General features: G+C 41.3%; 1 protein-coding gene across 2 annotated transcripts in view; it reads left to right on the plus strand.

Moving 5' to 3' along the window:
• Positions 1 to 12,093, plus strand: part of SNX13 (sorting nexin 13) — a 115,436-nt gene extending 103,343 nt beyond the window's left edge. For both annotated transcript variants that reach the window (XM_073677847.1, XM_073677848.1), the window contains exons 23-26: positions 615 to 760; positions 1,295 to 1,363; positions 3,358 to 3,470; positions 5,774 to 12,093. In XM_073677847.1, coding sequence (XP_073533948.1) covers positions 615 to 760; positions 1,295 to 1,363; positions 3,358 to 3,470; positions 5,774 to 6,021 — 576 coding nt within the window. In that variant the 3' untranslated portion in view covers positions 6,022 to 12,093. The remainder of the gene's footprint in view (positions 1 to 614; positions 761 to 1,294; positions 1,364 to 3,357; positions 3,471 to 5,773) is intronic.
• Positions 12,094 to 16,736: the final 4,643 nt, after the last annotated feature.

A 16,736-nucleotide genomic window follows, 5' to 3' on the forward strand; every position in this document is an offset into this window, starting at 1 on the left:
ATGGGATAGGAAGTCTTTTATCTTTGGCTTGAACTTACAGTGCAAAGATTATTGGTAATTATATGGATATTGGTCATCGTCCTAAATCTGCACCTGTCCTCCTCTGTGAATTTTTATATGTCACATCAAAGCATTCCAGGGTGTCTTCCTAAACATCCCTTTGCTACCATCACGTTGATAAATGCCTTTGTATTAAAGTACTTTGGATTGTTCGTCATGGCTGTAAAACGATCAGGTGCCTCACGTGGTGCTCAGAGTTCCCATCTTTTCGGTACATGTTGTCTTCTGTGGACACTGCGAATTCCCTGAGATCTTTTGGTTTTGTTTTTTTGTTTCAAATATTTCATGTAACTTGTTTTTATTTTTGTACACCAGACATCGCTAGAATAGGATGTCACATACCGCAATGTATCATGATGATTATGATTATTATTATTGCTACATTTCAAAAAATAATAAAATCTGTAAATTAAAGATTGTGGAAAGTTTCTATTGGTTAATTGGACTCATTGAAACCATGTTCTACCTGTAATTTCTTTTAATAAGATGAGCTACTGTGGACAGTCGTAGTTGAATATCTTAACTGAGATATCCCATAAATCTCGTTCTGTCAGGTTGATGACAATATCCCTCTCCGTGTAATGCTTCTGCTCATGGATGAAGTCTTTGACCTGAAGGAAAGAAATCAGTGGTTAAGAAGACAAATCACCAGCCTTCTCCAGCAGCTCATTAGAGCAACATATGGAGACACAATTAACAGGTACATGCTTAGTACATACTCTATGGGAGAGACCTCAGAAATGAGAATAAATGTTTTTTTCATCAATAGATGTGAACTCAACGCCCCCATACACATGAGATGAAAGTTGGCCTGACCATCTTCTGTGTCCCAAACAGATGATATTAGATCTCAGAAGGATCAAAGACTTTAGTCCCAAATTCCAACCTCTGGTCCAGTCCTTTGTTACAGAGTCCTGCTGCTGCAAATCTGCAGTCAGTCGCTAGAGGTCTGAACTGGGTACTGCAATTTTTTTTATTTTTTTGCTCATCTCTTTTAGGCCTGTTAAATTTCAACACCCAGTCTTGTTTTTCTGGGAAATGAGCTGCTGCCATAGTTGTATGGCAGAGGCTTTTTACTCTACAATTTCTGAGAACATGTGAATGGGGGGAGAAGTCTGCTGAGAGAGTTGTCGGTCAGCTCTGTGACAAAGACCTGCCTCATGGTAAAAGTGGCCATACAGATGCGACATCACATGAATTCCTTCTTGTTTTTGTTTTTTCTCTTGGCTACTAGAAAAATAGTTGATCATGTGGAGTCCATGACCTCACCTGACCAAGTAGCAGATTATGTCAAGCACTTCAGGTAAGCCATGTCTAAAGTTAGATACATATATAGTATTAGGTAAGCCATGTCTAAAGCTATATACATATGTAATATTAGGAAAGCCATGTCTAAAGCTATATACAGTACAGACCAAAAGTTTGGACACACCTTCTCATTTAAAGATTTTTCTGTATTTCCATGACTATGAAAATTGTACATTCACACTGAAGGCATCAAAACTATGAATTAACACATGTGGAATTATATACTTAACAAAAAAGTGTGAAACAACTGAAAATATGTCTTATATTCTAGGTTCTTCAAAGTAGCCACCTTTTGCTTTGATGACTGCTTTGCACATTCTTGGCATTCTCTTGATGAGCTTCAAGAGGTAGTCACCGGAAATGGTCTTCCTACAATCTTGAAGGAGTTCCCAGAGATGCTTAGCACTTGTTGGCCCTTTTGCCTTCACTCTGCGGTCCAGCTCACCCCAAACCATCTCGATTGGGTTCAGGTCTGGTGACTGTGGAGGCCAGGTCATCTGGCGTAGCACCCCATCACTCTCCTTCTGGGTCAAATAGCCCTTACACAGCCTGGAGGTGTGTTTGGGGTCATTGTCCTGTTGAAAAATAAATGATGGTCCAACTAAACGCAAACCGGATGGAATAGCATGCCGCTGCAAGATGCTGTGGTAGCCATGCTGGTTCAGTATGCCTTCAATTATGAATAAATCCCCAACAGTGTCACCAGCAAAGCACCCCCACACCATCACACCTCCTCCTTCATGCTTCACGGTGGGAACCAGGCATGTAGAGTCCATCCGTTCACCTTTTCTGCGTCGCACAAAGACACGGTAGTTGGAACCAAAGATCTCAAATTTGGATTCATCAGACCAAAGCACAGATTTCCACTGGTCTAATGTCCATTCCTTGTGTTCTTTAGCCCAAACAAGTCTCTTCTGCTTGTTGCCTGTCCTTAGCAGTGGTTTCCTAGCAGCTATTTTACCATGAAGGCCTGCTGCACAAAGTCTCCTCTTAACAGTTGTTGAAGAGATGTGTCTGCTGCTAGAACTCTGTGTGGCATTGACCTGGTCTCTAATCTGAGCTGCTGTTAACCTGCGATTTCTGAGGCTGGTGACTCGGATAAACTTATCCTCAGAAGCAGAGGTGACTCTTGGTCTTCCTTTCCTGGGGCGGTCCTCATGTGAGCCAGTTTCTTTGTAGCGCTTGATGGTTTTTGCAACTGCACTTGGGGACACTTTCAAAGTTTGCCCAATTTTTCGGACTGACTGACCTTCATTTCTTAAAGTAATAATGGCCACTCGTTTTCCTTTACTTAGCTGCTTTTTTCTTGCCATAATACGAATTCTAACAGTGTATTCAGTAGGACTATCAGCTGTGTATCCACCTGACTTCTGCACAACACAACTGATGGCCCCAACCCCATTTATAAGGCAAGAAATCCCACTTATTAAACCTGACATGGCACACCTGTGAAGTGAAAACCATTTCCGGTGACTACCTCTTGAAGCTCATCAAGAGAATGCCAAGAGTGTGCAAAGCAGTCATCAAAGCAAAAGGTTGCTAATTTGAAGAACCTATAATATAAGACATATTTTCAGTTTTCACACTTTTGTTAAGTATATAATTCCACATGTGTTAATTCATAGTTTTGATGCCTTCAGAAAAATCTTTAAATGAGAAGGTGTGTCCAAACTTTTGGTCTGTACTGTACATATGTAATAATATTAGGAAAGCCAGGTCTAAAGCTATATACATGTATAATATTAGGTAAGCCAGGTCTAAAACTATAAACGTGTGTGTGTGTATATTTACTATGATGATGAAGGTATTCTTACATTTATTCTTATTCTGTATTTTTAAACCACTGTATATTTAGCTTCCCTTATCATGTTAGCACCTTTGTAGTAATCGTATATTTCAAGCTCCTTACATAAGAATTTTCTTACTGTGCATGGTACAAATACTTTTAGATACACTTGGATACATGACTAATTGAAGCATTGATTGCAGAGACTCATTTTGGCCTAATGGGATATTGGCAGAGACTGCTCCTCGCAGGGACAGAAGTATACGAATGCGTACGAGAGTTGCTGCAAAAACGAAGCTGCTGGAAATTATGCCAGGTAATGTAAGGCATGCTGGAATGTAATGCACACTAAGTGTAGGACGCAGGCATTCTCTTCATTAACAGTTATTGATTTAGATTGACAGTAATGTATGGGCGATGTTAATAAAACCTCTAGATGTACTTTTCATTTGGTGAGAACCCTGAACTTAGACCAAACAAAGTAGAAGAGGGTTGTTCCCCCGGGTATTGGGCTATGGATGATCCACGGCAATTGCCTCTTTTGTCCTCCCTGCAATTCAGACCTGTGTCCACAGCTCTACTAAGATAGCCAAACATACTGACCTTCCAGCCCCTGCACTAGCGATCTCTGGGGGACACAGCACCAGACAATCGAACCTTTAGACCAGGGACGTCAAACTCAAATACACAGAGCGCTAAAATTAAAAACTTGCGCAAAGTTGAGGGCCAACCTTGATATTAATTAAAAAAAAAATGTCTGTAATTGAGAGAGTTTTTCTTTATCAAATGATGCAACTTTTCTTATGAAAAAAAAAAAAAACTAAAAGGGCTTGTCCCATGAACAAAGTATATTTTAATTTAATAAATCTTGGAATAAAGTTAGCACATGATCACAAATGGGACATACTGAAATAATATGTAATGGAAGAGCAAGAAAAAGCACATAACCAACCCAATTTAAATATGTAAAAACCAAGGCTAAAAAACTTAAATTAAGAAATAATACAGATAATTAAGTATGATGCCAACAAGTGCCCCCCAAACACAGTATGATACCCCCACAGTGAATTCCTCCACACGCACGGTATGATGAACCTACTGTACCCACGCGGAAAAGATGGTAACCCATCACGGTATGATGCCCCAACTGTAATCCCCACATAGACCTCGCACAGACTAATGGGCCCCACATAGTCCTCCATACAGACTAATGGGCCCCACATAGTCCTCCATACAGACTAATGGGCCCCACATAGTCCTCCATACAGACTAATGGGCCCCACATAGTCCTCCATACAGACTAATGGGCCCCACACAGTCCTCCGTACAGAATAATGGAGCCCGCGTAGGCCTCCATACAGAATAATGGGACACGCATAGGCCTCCATACAGAATAATGGGCCCCGCATAGTCCCTGGTGTCGCAGGCTAAATGTAATCACCCTGAGGGCCAGATCTGCCTCGCGGGGCCAGAGTTTGACGTGTTCTTTACACATGAAGACATGTATGTCTGTATTGGTAGAAGATGTCTTTTAAATGTCTTGTACTCTGGAGCTATGCAAAGACGTATACCAATCTGAAAAAGAAAAACATCATGCCCTGCATTCCCCAACACAGGGTGCAGTACAATGTTGCGATCACCGCTGGCTGTAGTCAGGCCTTACCTGGAATTGTTTATTGCCATGTGTCTCATTAGGGTACAGTATATAAATCTCCAAGGACATGTATTTAGGACAGATCTGAGGAGCTAGAATGCTTGGAGCTGGGACTGTTTGCTTATCGGCAAAGACAGTTGCCAGTGCATGGACAAATGTAGTGACGACGTCAAAGAAGATCTTCTGTTTTGCTTGGCAGTTTATGATCCAGGAGGAGCACTCTAGGAGGCCCAGGATACTTTAAAGTCCACACTAGTTTATCCACCTATTTGCAGATGGATTCAGGCAATTTCATTCTCAAAAGAATTTAAGGACCCCATTTGTGCGAGCGGATTTGTCTGGATATCCAGATCAAGTATGAAAATGTTATTAATTTAATATTTAAATAAGTAAAAAGCCATTTGCCAAGTGTTCTGAGCACCACAGAAATAACTCCTCTAACAAATCATATAGTGTGAGTTTACCAACCTGGGTAAAAAAAAAAAAAAAGTTTACACCGTAAGATAATTGAGAAAAATAAAATCGTACTATACCTGCCTTTCAGATTCACCGTCAGCTCCATACAGAACCTGATTCCACAAATGTTCCTTTATTCGTTGCTGCACAGTGATACATTACACATCATTGGACTGTGGCAGCCATCATTGTCCACTGCAATAACGTGTCATCCATGGTGACTTTGTCAGATCGGCTAGTATTTGACTACCATACTCGTGTCTATATTGCAGCTTTTTTTTTTTTTTTTTCTTGCTTTTTTCTGACCATAGAAAACTATTTTAGTAGTTGGAAAGCCCATTTCAATTATTTTATGATTATTACATTATTTTCCTACAAGTTTATCTTATTATAGCTGGAATACTGATATTTTCTGGCGTTTCAGCCTCGCAGTTATTCGGTGTATTCCTATGCATATTTTTTTAGTATTCTGTTATCTCATAAATCACTTTTTTTTTTTCCCCCCTCAGATGAACTGAAGCACATCATTGGGGCAGAAACAACAAGAAAGGGAATCCTTCGGGTCATTGAAATGTTTCAGCACACCCAACTGAACAGGAGACTTGCGTATGTTTTTTTAGAGGGTTTTCTGGAAACCTTATTTTCACAATGCAAATTCCATGAGCTTTTTAACAAACTGCACTCCAGGTCGGAGCGAATGAGGAAATATAGACAAAGACCGCAATCTTATCATGCACCTGCCTTACAGAAAAGGTGACACTCCGGCCGGTCAGAATACGCCCTAGAAACTCTGCAGTGTTTTAGCCAGAAATAACTGAATAGCGGTTTGGGAATAATGTTCCGGGGCTCAAAAATGGCTACTGATGTTTCCACACCAGTCATATCGTGTCATATAGATTATTGATGCATCCATAAGCTGAGTGGCTCTACTCATCCTACCTGCTGTGCAACTATCAATCAATCGGGACTGTGTCTTAAATTGGTGCACTTGGATCACTCTGAAGAACCAGGACCAGCGATGATGGTACCGTCTGGATTCAGGCATAGGATAGCGTGAAGGGACCATTCCAGTGGTCGAATAAGTGCCAGATTGTATTTTTCTACATTAAAATCAAGCACAAACACATTGCTACACCGGAGGATCAACAGGATTGAGTTAAAGCTGGGGAATAGTGCAATGATGGCGGCGGGGGTCCTGGCTTCACCGATTAGGAGATACATTCCCATGTAGCTAATGGCAAGAGTGGGTCATACATGAAATGAGTATCTGCAGACAGATTGGTTCACGCGGCCTGTAACTTTTTGATATTATCACTAGAGTCTTGCGACAAACGTTATATGCTCCACATGTGCAGATCTGCATTACTCTGGGGAGTAGGGTGTTTTTTTTGGTTTTTTTTTCCGTTTTTGACTTTCTCCCCCCCCCCCCGTATATGCAATCAGTCTTAGATTTTTATCCTTGCATTAATACATTGAGGTGGCAACCACTTGCTGAAGGTAACATCATGACTCCGTATCAGACAACCCCCCCTTCAAACAGGGTCAATCTGTGTAACGTATTAGCTGAATGAGGTGTAACCCTGAAATCCTGAACCCAGTGTGCGTTTCTTGCATGTCTAGTTATCCCGAATATTGGCATAAACGCTCTCCCAACAAGTGATTGGTGGTGATGTCTTATAGTCGCTTTTTTGTGAGCACAATGGCAGTGCCAGTCTTATCTCTCTTGGTCACAGGTGCCCTGTGTTATTCTAAAACCATAGCTCTATTGAGATGACCGATATCACACTTTTCACTTGTAAAGCTGCTGAATTGATTTACACATCAACATGTTGGTTTTTTGGGGTGGGGGTTAACATGTCTTACCCCAGTTTTTAAGTTTTAAATCTGAAAGATTCTTTTCACACTTTACCTACAAAATACTTACATAATTTGTCTCTTAAAAGGGGTTTTAACGGATTTAAAATAAAAGTTTGATACCTGGTTTTGCATGAGAAGCATTGGGGAGAAGAGTGTACCGCTTTATTGCAAGTCTGTTCTCAATACTACCTCAGGTCCTGCTTGGAGTATGGTCATGCTCGCAATTTATATAAAGTACGTGTGATGAGCGCAAGTGCTCGTTACTCGAGTTTGCCGAAGGTGCTCGGGTATGCACCAAGTATCGCGAGTGCTCTATTGACATGTTTGAGTCCCCGCAGCCGCTTGTTTCATGGCTGTTAGACAGCCAAAAAACATGTGGGGATTGCCTGACAAACACGGACAATCCCGGCATGTTTTGTGGCTGTCTTAACACTTGAGCGCCCACGATACTGGGTTCATACCCGAGCGCCCTAGGCAAACTCTAGTAACGAGCACTTACACTCATCATAAGTGATAATGCGTTACATTGAGACAACCCCTTCAAAGAGAGTGACTCACAAAGACCATGGGCCCGAGTCATTGTAGACACCATTCTTCATGGTTGGCATGTGAGAGTAAGATGTGTCTAATTCATGAAGAGGCACACACCACGCAATGAATTGGGCACAGGTTACTTGATAAATTAGGCGCCTCTTATCACTGGCGTATACCTTTGTGCGCTTTGCCAGAAATGTTATTCCATTCAGAGACTGGAGTAACATTTCTAACATTACTTCATCCACAACTTTGGATGAATTAATTGGGCGGGCTTCACACCGTCCCGTCCTGCTCGTACTCAACCCACTTTAGTGGAGCTGTCATAACCTTGCGTCAAAATGCCAAGTGTCACAATTTTATGACTTTTCAAAGTGAAAACATTTTGATGAATCAGAGCCTAGGTCTTTTCAGATAGAAGCTTCATGGTGACCCAGGTTCCCTCCCTCCCCACCCCCACCATATGCAGCTAACTTTGCCGGAGAATTGCTGTTTGCGACATATTTTTCCTTAATGGATGCTGTAGCTGAAATGTAGTATTACATGACAGGCCTTCAAGAGCCCACCAGCGTGAAAGACATTTTTTTATTAGAGAACCCCTTTATTCAGAACTGCAAGCACTACAGTGATGGGCTGCAGTGGTCTTGCACTTTCTTCAGTTAAGCATATTGTGCTCTGAGGTCTGTGAGTAACTCGGGTTGAGATTTTTCTTTTATCCTCTAGTTAGATGTCACACAGATTATTCCTAACTATCAATATTTCAGTTTTAATGAAAATAAATGCACGTATAAACTTAAAGGGATTTTCTGGTCTAAGAAAAGGTCTGCAGTCTACAGACTGCCGAATCGTGACATTGTGCACACTGTCACGATTCCCCTCTCTACCCCATGTGAGTGGGCGGTCACGTTACCATATGTATGTGATTTGCTTACTTGCGGTCATGTGCAGACTAGTCTTATCTGACTTCTCAATTCTCTCCTGTTGAGATAAATTGGATGAGACTAGTCGGCATGTGACTGCAAGTATGCAAATTTCCTACTGCTATGGAGAATTGTGACTGTGCACACTGTCACGAGTCTGCAGTTACATGGAGTGATTGCAGACTTTTCATCTTAGACTAAAAAACTGTAAGTCCTATTCAGATCAGCTGGTAAGGTCATTTTGTCCCTTTCTGCAGCCCCCTCTCTCTGCAGCACTTGATAATATAACGCGGGCTATTAGCTTGATGTTGTTACCTATTCTGGGCTGATAGACCGGTTATGATAACTTCTATATAGCGGTGGTGAGTCCTTCACTATCTGGCAGATCATTCTGATCTATTTCTATATGACGCTGCCGTTGCACATTAACCCGCAGAGTGTCAGTCTACATTTTCTATGTGAGACACGTTCCGGTGGAAGTAAAACAAATATCGGTTTATTATTTTTTGTCTTGAATTAGGTATTTGTCATTAGTTTGTGACTCTGCTGCTCAATATCTGCTGTACCAGACTGTGAAGCGGTTCATAATCTAGTTCTGCCTTTAATCCTCATTTTACCCTTATAAAATCCTGCAAATTGATTGTACAACCTGGAATTATTGGAGCGCTCTCGTGTCTGGGCCTTCAGATCATCGCTGTACATGTATTGTGCCATTGTCCAAAGCAAATGCACTTTTTTTTAGCCTTAATGTTTTTTTAAATCAAGATAACTGTAGTAGATACTCGTTAGCTCAAGAGTTGTGATGTTCGATAAACCTCAACATTTGTGATGCTGTAATTTTGTGCACCAGGTTTTAAAAACAGAAAGATGTAGCTTTATTTTTTTATTATTTTTTAATAATGTGCAATATTTTCAGTACTAAGTCTGGGTACTTTGTAAATCTTTTTCTCGAATACCCTGTTAAGATCCTCCCCACGTCCCCTCCATATTGCAGCGTCTAGGGCTCCTTTTTCATTTGGTTTTCTAAAGGAAGTGCTACCTAGAAATAAATGAAATGTTAGAGAAAACCTCTTCTATAACTATTTTGTAAAATGGCTCTTCTCAGCCAGGTATGTGCAACTCTGAAACATTGCAGCATTTCAGAAAATAATAACCATACTTTACAAGCCCCTGGGAACCAAGCCGCACAGGAGACTAGTCAGACTGGTGGTGTCCCCCGACTTTTCTCCCCGACCGCTGCCCTTGGGTGACGGGTCTCTCCCTGCATGCGACCTGTTTTGAAACTAAACACGGCTCTGTTGTTTCCGGAGATCTCTGGCGACAGCAAAGAACAGATGTAGGTACAGCCGAGTGTGCGCGTGTGTGGCTACCTTCTATTTTACAATTCCTTACCATTTCCGCCCTGAAGCTTTCTCCGTCCCCCCCATAACTGTTTACGTGCATATCATCATGGGTACTTCTTATAGTAAGAGTACTTATTATTTATATCTAATTTGTATTCTAGACGACATTCATCTACAGATCTTGCGTATACCTTTACTAGATGAAATTACTACTTGTTGCATCTCCTATTTAGATTTACTGCTCGTTTTTGCTGGTGCTTTGTCTATTTCTTCTTTCTTTTATTGATATACTGAAAATAAATGTTTAATATAATTAGTTGGGATGTATTCAGAAATCTGTACAAATCAGTCCAAGATTGAAGCGCAGAGTACTGACTGCCCGGGGTTCTCCCAACCTGAGAGTGACAGCGTCGTATATTTCTATGAAGCTGTCACTCTTCGGTCGGGAGACCGGCGGCCAGTTCGTGCATTCCGGTCCAATCGCGGACTGACTTGTACGGACATCTGAGTACACCCTTAACGAGGACTTGTCACTTGCCAAAAATACGTAATTCTCTACAACTTGGTGTTTTTGTTTTTTTCCGTTTTACACCTTTCCGTTCCTTCTTTCCGTTGATGCCTTCTTTTTCCTGTATTTTAATCTAGTCTTTTGTAGACAAGAGGGTATGGTCCTCAACCCTCCTGTGTTGGAGTCTTCTTGAGGACCACAGCCACTTGGTAGACTAGATTTACATGCAGGGAGCCATATCTTAGGAACAGACCGGCACAGGAAAAAAGAAAAACAATCCATTCAGGAGAACAGCAGGTAAAAAAATAATTCATATTTATGGCAAGTGACGCGTCCTCTTAAAAAAAAAAAAAAAGTGGGGGACACAAGTAGTGATGGCTGCAAAAGCATGGTAAGGAATTGTTGAAAAATGTATTGTAGTATTTTGAGAGGTGCGTGTGTGTGTGTCTTTAAAGTACCAAAGAATTGGCTGAATAATGGGCTTTTTTGTATTTTATTGTTAAGGAGGATTTTTTTGGTCATTAACATTTACATTTCCAATAAAATAAAAATTTGGGGGCATCTTTTCTTAAATCGGAGTTCTCTTGTCTTCCTGGAGGTCTATGAATAAATTAACAACTGTGTTACTATAACCCCTGTCAGTCAGGTGTGTGCCTACACAAGCTGACAACGTTAGCACTGATTGTACAAGAGTGTCTGGAGACGCCCCATTAAGAAGAGAAATGTTAATACCTAATTGTCTCATTTATATAAACATTTCTAAATGGAATAGCAGAGGAATGGCACAACATTAAATCTTGAAAGGGGTTGTCTAATCATCTTTCATCAGGAGCACACTGCTCCCTTGCCTCCTGTCTTCCTGATTGCTGGAGGCGGTGCGCTCCTGAAGATTAATAGTTTACACTAGAAGCATAGTCACACAACTGAACTGTTCTCTCACATGCTGCAAGCAGAGGCAGTTTTGCAACTGGCTGGATCCAGCGATCTGCCCATCCTCAAAGCTGCATTTGCAACTCTATAGCAAACAACTTACAAGCACACGCTTATTTCCTAGGAAACCGACCATCTCTGATAGACTGCAGAAGTGGCCAGAAACCTAGGCAATGAGCAGTAAACTATAAATTAAAAATCCATTTCTTAAGAACGGAGATGATTTTTGTTAAGTAGTAAGTTGCTTGTTTTACTAATTTTTTACCCATTTAAGAAGTAGACAACCCCTTGGCTCCAAAACTAAAACGGATACATCATGCGTGTTTACAGGTTATCATTTGTTGTTTTACCCTGGTAAAAATGTACATCCTGTGTTTTTATCCTAGTTAAATCAAGTGGCAGACCAGCTAGTCTTGTCTGACTAATTCCCAATATTTACATATAGTTGCTTATTTATTGACCTAATTATCTGGTTAGATGTGGGGTGAAATTAAATGTTAAGTGGTTATTATTTTTTTCCAAAAACCGCGCCACACTTGTTTATTGGCCGGATTTGGTATTGCAGTCCCATTACCTTGCCCTTTTTTTTTTTAGTTTTCTATGGGAACAGCACTTGGTTCATTTTCTCATATCTTTGAGGACTCCGCACAGTTGCAGGAGGCTGTCTAAACTCTCCTGAATTGCATATCATTTGGATCATTTTACCAGTCGCTTGATTTTTTTTTTTTTTTTTTTTTAATCCTAAAATAAAAAGTAGGAAGTCTAATAGGTTTCTACATGAAAACTGCTGCTTCGGTGCGTGAAATGACTGCAAAACCTAACCACAGAGTGGATTTGATTCAATGATGTTAGGAGATACATTCCTTATTGCTGCGTAGCGCTATTACCTGCCATTTCTGGGCTGCACCAGGACGGAGCAGAGAATACTATGATGGGCCCCTAGTTCTTAGCGGGCTGATAGGCTGAAGTCTCATGAGTTTTGACTCCCTGATACAAAGGTCTGCCGCCACAGAGTATAGATTATGGGTACACGTTAAGGACTTGTTTTATAAGTCTTAGTTGTCACTCCAGGTTCTCTTACAGTGTGTCCTTGGCAAATATTTATATTGCATATGTCATGACTATAACTGTTTTAATATGAATTGTGCATATCATGTACAGTAATTGTTTTGTGCATTGTTTTATGAATGCTATTTTCACCATTTTTTTTTTCTTTTGTCATTTTTTTTCCTTCTCTTGAGCAAAGGGCAAAACAGAATGTTACAGCTATTTTATTGGGTTGAAAGGAACATTATCTTTTTTTTTTTTTCATTGTTTTTGTTTAACTGAGAAGCTGGAATACTGGTAACACTAATAAAGTATTAACAGAAGCTGTTGTATGGTTTGCGAGTCCTTTTACTGAAGTCACTTCTTATCAGATGGTAGGCTGGGTCCGCTGAGTCGTGGATGAGCGGTCCACCAGGTATCTCACCAGATGGGTCTTCCAGTCACGGACATGCTTGATTACTTCTGTTCACAAAACATAACGACCGAGTGTCTGATTCAGTCCCATACCATTGTATGCAGGCGCTCAAACACTCAGCATATTCAGTCACACAGGGCAATATTTCTGGCAATATTATTTCAAAATTAAAATCACTCGTTTGAAGAAAAATCTTTTTGTCCAACTATAGGCCAAAAAGTCAAGCATGGACAACTTGCAGACCACGACTGTATCACTGGTCAACTTAAATCATTTTCATTGTTAAGCATTTTATTTATATAGCGCCAATATATTCTGCAGCAATGTACAATTAAAATTTGTTAAAGGAAACCTGTGATGTTAAAAATGAAGCAAAATGGTGCCCACCAATAGCATCTCTTGGCAACCAAAAGCTGCTACTGAGCATGCGCAGGCCGCGGCAGCCATATTTGGGGATGTAAATTTTCACTTTTGAACAGAAAATACATAGTATTTAAAACAATAGGCAGGTGACAAAGCACGCGACCTATCACAAGGCACAGATAGGCATACATGAATACATAATGAGGTTACATGCATATCATTATGGCAGAACGGAAAGTAAAGATTATAAAATAACCACTGGATGGATTTCATCACCAAAGGTATCATTTTACTCAGTGTAACGGCGCCCACCTGACAGTGGTTTACTAAGCACAATCCTGCTGACAGGTGCGCTTTAACCCCTTTACCCCCGAGGGTGGTTTGCACGTTAAAGACCAGGCCAATTTTTACAATTCTGACCACTGTCACTTTATGAGGTAATTACTCTGGAACGCTTCAACGGATGCCCCTGATTCTGAGATTGTTTTTTCGTGACATATTGTACTTCATGATTTTGGTAAAATGTCTTCGATATCACTTGTGTTTATTTGAGAAAAAAATGGAAATTTGGCGAAAATTTTGCAATTTTCAAAATTTGAATTTTTATGCCCTTAAATCAGAGAGATATGTCACACAAAATACTTAATAAATAACATTTCCCACATGTGTACTTTACATCAGCACAATTTTGGAACCCAAATTTTTTTTTTTTGTTAGGGAGCTATAAGGGTTAAAAGTTGACCAGCGATTTCTCATTTTTCCAACAAAATTTACAAAACCATTTTTTTAGGGACCACATCACATTTGAAGTCACTTTGAGAGGTCTTTATGACAGAAAATACCCAAAAGTGACACCATTCTAAAAACTGCACCCCTCAAGGTGCTCAAAACCACATTCAATAACTTTATTAACCCTTCAGGTGCTTCACAGGAATTTTTGGAATGTGGAAGAAAAAAATTAACATTTAACTTTTTTCACAAAAATGTTACTTTACACCCAATTTTTTTTATTTTCACAGGGGTAACAAGAAAAAATGGACCCCAAAATTTGTTGTGCAATTTCTCCTGGGCACGCAGATACCCCATATGTGGGGAAAAACTACTGTTTGGGCGCACGGCAGGGCTCGGAAGGGAAGGAGCGCCATTTGACTTTTTGATTGTAAAATTTGCTTGAATAATTAGCGGACGCCATGTTGCGTTTGGAGAGCCCCTGATGTGCCTAAACATTGGAGCTCCCCAACAAGTGACCCCATTTTGGAAACTAGACTTCCCCCCAAGGCACCTATCTAGATGCATAGTGAGCACTTGGAACCCCCAGATGCTTCACAAATTGATTCGTAAAAATGAAAAAGTATTTTTTTTTTCCACTTTTTCATTTTTACTAATCATTTTGTGAAGCACCTGGGGGTTCCAAGTGCTCACTATGCATCTAGATAGGTGCCTTGGGGGGTCTAGTTTCCAAAATGGGGTCACTTGTGGGGGAGCTCCAATGTTTGGGCACACAGGGACTCTCCAAATGCAACATGGTGTCCGCTAACAAATTTAATGGAAAATCGGCTCAAATTGTTAGCGGACACCATGTTGCGTTTGGAGAGCCCCTGTGTGCCTAAACATTGGAGCTCCCCCACAAGTGACCCCATTTTGGAAACTAGACCCCCCAAGGCACCTATCTAGATGCATACTGAGCACTTGGAACCCCCAGGTGCTTCTCAAATTGATTCGTAAAAATGAAAAAGTGGAAAAAAAAAACTTTTTTTATTTTAACGGCTTAATTTGTGAAGCACCTGGGGGTTCTAAGTGCTCACTATGCATCTAGATAGGTGCCTTGGGGGGGTCTAGTTTCCAAAATGGGGTCAATTGTGGGGGAGCCCCAATGTTTAGGCACACAAAGGGCTCTCCAAACGCGACATGGTGTCCGCTAACAAATTGGAACCATGTCGCGTTTGGAGAGCCCCTGTGTGCCTAAACATTGGAGCTCCCTCACAAGTGCCCCCTTTTTGGAACGGATTCCTGATTTGTCAATTTTATAATGTAGTGTTTTATATGCCAGTTGTGTATTACAACCTGACAAACACTACACAACTGAAGTATGACAACCTGACGAACACTACGTCAGCTGTGTAGTGTTCGTCGGGTTCTCATACGTCAGAAATTAATTCAATAGTCCATGGAGGTATGGTATCTTCTGAAGCAGTCTTTCATGCAGAGGCCAGGTTTGTCGGGGCATGTGTCACATTGGTAAATGGTGTCCTTGCGTGTTCCTCTTCGGTAGCACACTCGGCACTTCTTTTGTGACTTACCCTTTTTTCCGCTGTGAGGGATCTGCCCCGGGAAAATGCTGGCCCGGTACAATTCGAGGTCCTTCAATTCCAGAAGTAGTGGGACCCGCTCCGCCACCACTGCCAAATATCAGGGCCTTGATAACTGTCTCCTGAAAGTGAAGATACGACGCAGAAGTCTGGACTGCACATTGAGACAGAAGGAAAGCGTTGTGCATTGCCATCTGAACAATGTGCACGGCCAGCTTCTTATACCATACCTTGGCCTTTCTCAAAGCACTGTACGGCTGGAGGACTTGATCGGAGAGATCAACTCCCCCCATGTACTTGTTGTACCCCACTACACAGTCTGGTTTGGCGACCTGTGTAGTGGAACCTCTTACAGTGCTGAGGGTGCAGCCATCACCATGTATGGTGGTCAAGAGAAGGACATCCCTCTTATCCTTGTACTTGACCACCAACAGGTGGTCGCTACATTGGGCTCTGCTCTCACCCCTTCTGAGCAGCTGCCCAATTAGCGTCTTTGGGAGGCCTTTCTGATTTTTGTGGACAGTACCGCAAGCTGCGGTATGTTGTGCAGAGAGGGACTTGAAGAGTGGGATACTTCTATAAAAGTTATCCACGTACAGGTGATAACCTTTATCCAGCAGTGGGTGCACCAAGTCCCACACAATTTTCCCACTCACTCCCAGAACAGGGGGGCATTCCCTTCATAAACTCTAAACTTGTGAGTGTACCCTGAGGTACTCTCACAAAGTTTATACAGCTTGATCCCGTACCTGGACCTTTTACTGGGCAGGTACTGCCGGAATCCAAGCCGCCCCTTGAAAGAAATTAAGGACACATCTACGCAGATGTCCCTTTGGGGCACGTACACTTCACCAAACTTGTTGTTGAAGTGCTCGATGACCGGCCGAAATTTGAAAAGACGATCAAAGTTCGGATCATCGCATGCAGGACACCTTGCATTATCTTGGTAATGCAAGAACTTGTGGATGGCTTCAAAACGTTTCCGGATCATCACCATTCGGAACACTGGAGTGTTATACAAAACGTCAACACTCCAGTATTGCCGAATCTCTGTTTTTTTTCAGGATCCCCATATGAAGGACCAGGCCCCAAAACTTCATAATTTCTTCTGCGTCTACAGGAGACCAGTTAGAAAATGATGAAGAGGGGTTTTGTTCCAAAAATTGATGAGCATACAAATTAGTTTGGCCCACCATGAGGTTTATAAAATCCTCAGAGAAAAAGACTTTGAAAAAGTCTATTTCTG

Source organism: Phyllobates terribilis, unplaced genomic scaffold (genome assembly GCF_046119375.1).
Source record: "Phyllobates terribilis strain yellow unplaced genomic scaffold, ASM4611937v1 Scaffold_4__5_contigs__length_816908805, whole genome shotgun sequence".
In the NCBI taxonomy this organism is placed as follows: Eukaryota; Metazoa; Chordata; class Amphibia; order Anura; family Dendrobatidae; genus Phyllobates; species Phyllobates terribilis.